The sequence below is a fragment of the Paramisgurnus dabryanus genome, chromosome 11 (assembly GCF_030506205.2).
Source record: "Paramisgurnus dabryanus chromosome 11, PD_genome_1.1, whole genome shotgun sequence".
Classification (NCBI taxonomy): Eukaryota; Metazoa; Chordata; class Actinopteri; order Cypriniformes; family Cobitidae; genus Paramisgurnus; species Paramisgurnus dabryanus.
In genome coordinates this window covers 9,351,063-9,357,189 of record NC_133347.1, presented here as the reverse complement: position 1 = coordinate 9,357,189, position 6,127 = coordinate 9,351,063, and the positions used below count along the sequence as shown (strand labels likewise).

Below are 6,127 nucleotides of genomic sequence, written 5' to 3'. Positions count from 1 at the left end.
CTTTTCAGAGTCTAAAATGACCGTAACAGTTCATAATAAACCAGTGCCAAATATTTCAGCTATGGGTTGAAAAAAATAATTTTAAAAGACTAAGAATTGTCTTAGGTGATCAATTGCCTGTATTTTGGTAAATTATGTCTTATGATAAAAGTTTTATGTTTTAGCTCTGCGTGATGCTTGTTATTTGAGAAAAGAACGCAGGTGGACACAGTTGAAAAAGAGACAAGCCAATCAGATCGCTCCTTCCCCCTTTGGCCAATGACAGGCGCCACATTGTTGTCAAATTTGTCTAATGAAAACGTGGGCGCAACAATAGATCGAGAGGGATCTGTATCCACTGAAGATCTCTCGAGGAAGTTAGTGTCTCACACTGACTCGTGCTGCAAACTCTGCTCTCTCTGACAGCTCCGTCTTATAGTCGGCTGGTCATTCAGTTTTCAGGTTAGCTTTAGAAATTCCTTTGATGGAATTTGGTGTTATAAAACGGCTTTTCTTTAGTTTTTAACAAATTTTTAATTTTTAAAGAAAGAAACAATTTTGGGGCTACTTGTGGACTTGGCGCAACAAGTTGAAGAACAGACATAGGCGCTTTGGAAACAGGACTTTTGAGTTTCTATCTGTTCATGGACATTGGCATTCTGTGCTGAAAATAATTCCTGTATCGATTCTGCCAACACTTATGAAACTTCTTTCCTGCGCGCTCACTCCTCTTCGATCAAAGACTTCAGTTGCGCACCAATTTTAGCCTATTGATCGACTGCGTGTGACTTCGGAAAATATGGATCTTCGTCAAGAGATCCCTTCAGCCGCCCAAGCAGGGTCGCAGGTTCATCCAGGTGCCGCCGCTGCGGCTGCTGCCGCCTCCATACCAGTTTCTATGGCGAGTAGTCTCTTAAGGGGCCCTCCGCTGTTGCTGCGTGCTACGGAGAAGTATCCACGAACACCCAAGTGCGCCCGGTGCAGGAATCACGGGGTGGTATCTGCTCTGAAGGGGCATAAGCGCTACTGCAGATGGAAGGACTGCATGTGTGCCAAATGCACTCTGATCGCTGAGAGACAGCGCGTCATGGCAGCCCAGGTTGCGCTCCGCAGGCAGCAGGCTCAAGAAGAGAACGAAGCGAGAGAACTGCAGCTGCTCTACGGCACAGCAGAGGGTCTGGCCCTGGCCGCAGCAAATGGCATCATACCTCCCAGACAAAATTATGAAGTCTTTGGCTCAGTTAACAACGAAACCAACTCTGGTAAGTGGATTTATGTAGCCTATACATAACGATACATACACTTTTAAAGATTAACGTTCCTTAAAGATTCTTTGTCAGGCTGTATGGTTATATAAAAAAACCTGTAATATCTAATATGTTGCACATGTTTCTACAGACTTACATAAGATGAAAATTGATCTTTGATTGATGAAATGTTCTTTGTGAAAAAAAAGTTTTTTATTGCATCTGTGTGAATAATCTTATTAGCACCTTTATTTTTAAGAGTTAAGATAATAATATAATAATTTATATTAATTTTCATTTCATAATTGACTTCCTAAAATGGTTTTATTGTTTTAAATTTTGATAGTACTGTACGAGTAACTATAACTTATTAAAAAGTTAATTACGTTAATGAAAACCCATATGTTGACGTGACTCATTCATCACATACATTTTTACAGTAGCCTACAGTTGAGTACCAGATAATTTATGTTTACATAAATCTGTTTTAGGTGAATCAAATATCCAAAAGTTCGAGTTGTTCCCAAAGACGACTTTATCGGGATCGATGACCTCACAACAAGCAGTGGGAAAGTCAGTATCCACAGACAACGAATCGGTTCCTGGGATTTCATCTCCAGACATGCGTCACGGCTCCGGCTCGGAAAACGGTGACCACGAGTCTATCGTGAGTTCCCCGATCGCCAAACCTCTGAAAGACGGAGAGGAGACCCCGGGTTCAATAAGTCCCCTGGGCTCAGACTCCGGCTCGGATACGGATAAAGATGAGCAGGAGCCTTCCCCATCATCCGCCGCGTCACGACAGATGAACGCCATTGACATCTTAACGAGGGTCTTCCCCAACCACAAGCGCAGTGTCCTGGAGCTTGTCCTTCAGGGATGCGGCAAAGACGTGGTGCAAGCCATAGAGCAAATCCTCAACAACAGCGGCCAAGCCAAGGGCACAGACGAGTCGTGGACGGCTGAGAGGATGCTGCAGGGCGCGCAGCCGCCTATATCTTCCAACCCGCGGCCTATGCTACCTGGAACCATGACGCTAAGCAATAGGTCTGCATTCTCCCCTCTGCAGTCCAATGCGCCACACTTTGGCGCCGATCCCAGCACCTATCCTCTCAGTACGCATTTGGGCCTGAACCCACTCCGGCTGGCATACTCGGCTCACAGCAGAGGTCTCGCCTTCATGGCTCCGTATTCCACCACAGGCCTAATGCCAACACTGGGTTTCAGGCCACCAATGGACTACGCCTTCAGTGACTTGATTAGAGACAGGACACTCTTGCATAAAGATCAGAGCTACAGCAATGGACTCTATGGTCCCCTGGTCAACAACACTCAAGAGAAACCCTGAGCATCTTTTGAAAGGGACTAAAAAAGACAATAGGGACAGTGTTTCCCGAATTAAGACAAAAGTGTTTAATGTCTTTAAAGACTCCAAGGCCTAAAGGTTTCTCGTTTAACGTCCCCAAAAGACTCACAAGCCTCGTGTTTCTAGTCACTGCATTTCTGTATATAAAATGTCTAGTCTAATCATCAGGAAAAAATGAATATGGACTAATACGATTGACACGTGTTTGGTGGTCGTGGCTTCTTTGAAGTTTGTGATAAATAAAAAAGAAAATGGTTACGCGTAAAGGTTACAGTTTTTACCCATCTTACTCCAAGCTGGCTTTACACTGCCACAATGCAATTGAGGCGGAGGTGAATTTTAGACCTTTGCCAGAGTAACCATAGTATTTTCATGTAAATTGTGTATTTTACAATTCTTCAAGTTTGTTACAATCTATTTAGAATATTGACAAAACGGCATAAGCCCCCATGTGATGATATAGTGCAATTCCTAGAATAATTTGCTTCATCATTTAAAAGGTACTGAATTCTAGCATTACTGTTATTGTGAAACTTCTATCATCTCATTTTTTTCTGATCCGTGTTTGTAAAATCGTGCCATGTTTATTCAACAGAACTAATATGTCCAGGTTCTTTTGAGTCAGTATGGAAATGGTTCAAGTAGACATTTATTTTCCCTTTGTGAGTGATATATTGTGTTACGTACCGAAATAAAGTATATTGCATTTTTTTAATAATAAGGTCAAAAGTCATTTTCTCAAAAAACATAAAGAATCTAAAAAATAGACGTACAATGATGGTTTGTTTAATGAAATCTTGCTGATGCGTTACGAAGTGTATATTTCTCTGTGTAAATTTTGCAAAAAATAAATGTTATTTTATTCTTACGTTGTTTGGCATTTTGGCATTTTTTGTGCATTAAATTAATACATGGAGCAAAAATAGTAACATTTAAATTTTTTAAAACACAGTATACGCGTTAATATAATAGATGATAAGTATATTAAATCAGTTTGGTGACAGTTACACAAAAATTAACTAAACTCGTGTATTTTTCTCCCAGAACGTTTATGGTATAAATATATATTTATAAAGAAACAAATTTATTTTAACTATATACATAAAATACCCTGTTCGTTAACCGTATATAGGCTATATATATAGCAACCCATATATATATACACATAAATACGAATAGGTTATTTTTTTTAAATGTTATAATTTCAGGACAATACATGCTTTCTGTTTTTTTTTTACATGCGCCTGAGCTAAAAAGAAATGACAGTTTGAAGTGTTTTTTTAAGCATTGTGAAGCTTGAAGCCTTTAAACAGAGACAGTCTCAAGACAGCAGTGTACTGTATTTTCGCATGGAGTGAGGGAGTGTATAGCTGCGCTATTGAAACGCGAAGCCATGGAGACATAATCCCTCGCGCCAGAGTTGAAGTGTTTACTTTTCCCCACAGATAAAACAGTGTAAACATCAGTGGTGGATTGACAGTGTGCCTTCATTTAACGAAAATACAGAGCACTCCAATGTTCATAATGCACATTTGATGAAGTCCATGATAACATAGAACCCTCCATTTAATATTTACAAAGTTTGTTGTAATAAATTCTGCATCATTTCATCTGCTCTCGTGTGCTTTTTGTTCAACTAAGTTTTTATTTATTTGACATATCACAATGCACATAATTACAACTATCCTAATCTCCACACTGTAAAGCAAAGTAGACGTTTCATGGGAAACAGGTTTTTTACGTTATAAGGTCTAATGTTGTCTAAGCATTTACAAAAAATACAAGTATTTAAGAAAAATAATAATCACGAACGTGCCTGTTTTAATACTTGCTCTTAACGTTAAAAAGTAACACATTATAAAAAAAGTTACATATAATATTAACATATCATCTATGATTAATTATCTATGAATAACATAATCTATAATTAAGTAATATTAACATATTATATGATCTGTTTAGATTTCAATTCATTTCAGACATTAAATAGGCTACTCTTTGTAATCTTAATAATTGGTAATTAATATTAATTAAGTAGCCTACATGAATCGTATAGTATTCTTTCTGTGGCCTGTGAGGCCATTTTGTTATTTACTTCAGCTATGGAGATGCTCAACCACCCTTTCCTCTAAAAGCAGTAAACAGCTACAATTTGTTACTTTTATGACATTTTTGTTATGACATCAAAGATAGAGAACAACATATAAAGTACAAGAAGTAGCCTATATTAAGATGATATACTAATGATACATTTCAAATTTTACGATGATGATTTTTATTAGTGAAACAATTGTGTAAATCCATCATTATGTAATCAGTTCGTATTTTACCATTAAAAATTCTCTTCACTGCATCATTATGTCGCCCTCTTATGGCAAAATGTGGAATGACACGGAGGCGCAGGTGGAGTCTCAGATGAGTTGATTTAATCTTTGATTGTATCACCACCTTGTGGTAAAATGTATAAACGAACGATATATGCTTTATAGCACTATATGTCAAACTTATTTAATACATAAAACAACACATATAATGAAATATAAATATATAATACAAAACATAATATAATATCTAGGTTTATGCTAGCATTCAGTTGTGCCTTTAATTTAAAAAATGCGCTTTAAAGGTTCTATTTGGCACTTATTGGACGGCTATATGAAATAGTTACTTTTGAATGGTTATTAAAAGAATTCTGTTTTTGTCCCCAAAACTGTTACAGCCACCAAGCACTAATCGACAACATTCCTTTCTTTCTTATTGATCTCTCTTTAGGTTTGCTTTAGCTACTATGACTGTGAGTATATTTTATCCAGTACTTAAGTGAGTATCTTTTGTTCCCTGCTTATGTATGTTCTGTTCTGCAAAAAATATCAAAGATAGCGACTGCAAGCAAAGAGTATAGAAGTACTCTTTACCTTTCTTTTACCTTTGCTTTTACTAGCCGTTTCTCAATGTCAAGGATACTTCCTTGGCAGGACTAGTCCTTACAAGTCACTTCCTTCAGAGACGAGGCGAGGCTCCTTTTAAGCATTCGGAGAACACGTTAAATGGAACAGGCTAGCAAGTGCACGTCATTACGTCATTACGTGATTGGAAGGTGTGCTTTCGGTGCTGCGCGCAGAGGATTGTGGGTGATTTCAGCGCGTGAAGAGCGCGAAGGATACAAATTTGCATCCTTTCCTGTATATGGGATATTTGTCGAACGAAGGACTCAGTCCTTGGCTGAAATTTCGAGGATCCTCGACATTGGAACAGTCCTTCGACGGACGTCGATGACGTAGCATCCTCGAAATTCTAGCTTCCGAGGATCCTTCCTTGACATTGGGAAACCATAGACATCATATAGGTAGACGCCCTATCGACCGCTACTGCCTACTGGCGCGGTGAGATATGGGGCCGCCATCTTAGATCGGTCACCCGCTCCACTCAGTGTAATCTGTATGACTGGTGGAATGAGCTATCAGCGCATTTAATTAATCATATCTCAGTGAATACCGAACAGATTTTCACGCGGGTTTTTTTGCTGCAAAGGTCA

The 6,127-nt window shown here is 38.7% G+C and overlaps 1 protein-coding gene across 1 annotated transcript; it reads left to right on the top strand.

The window, feature by feature from the left end:
- The first annotated feature begins 333 nt into the window (after nt 1-333).
- Nucleotides 334-3,460, top strand: dmrta2 (DMRT-like family A2). The gene is made up of 2 exons (XM_065247894.1): nt 334-1,241; nt 1,718-3,460. Exons 1-2 carry the CDS (start codon nt 779-781, stop codon nt 2,572-2,574), a joined length of 1,320 nt encoding a protein of 439 aa, XP_065103966.1. The 5' UTR covers nt 334-778; the 3' UTR covers nt 2,575-3,460.
- The last annotated feature ends 2,667 nt before the right edge of the window (nt 3,461-6,127 follow it).

Coding starts and splice junctions, on each gene's coding strand:
- dmrta2 (XM_065247894.1), top strand. CDS start 779: ATGGATCTTCGTCAAGAGATCCCTTCAGCCGCCCAAGCAGGGTCGCAG. Junction 1,242..1,717: donor TAACAACGAAACCAACTCTG/GTAAGTGGATTT, acceptor AATCTGTTTTAG/GTGAATCAAATATCCAAAAG.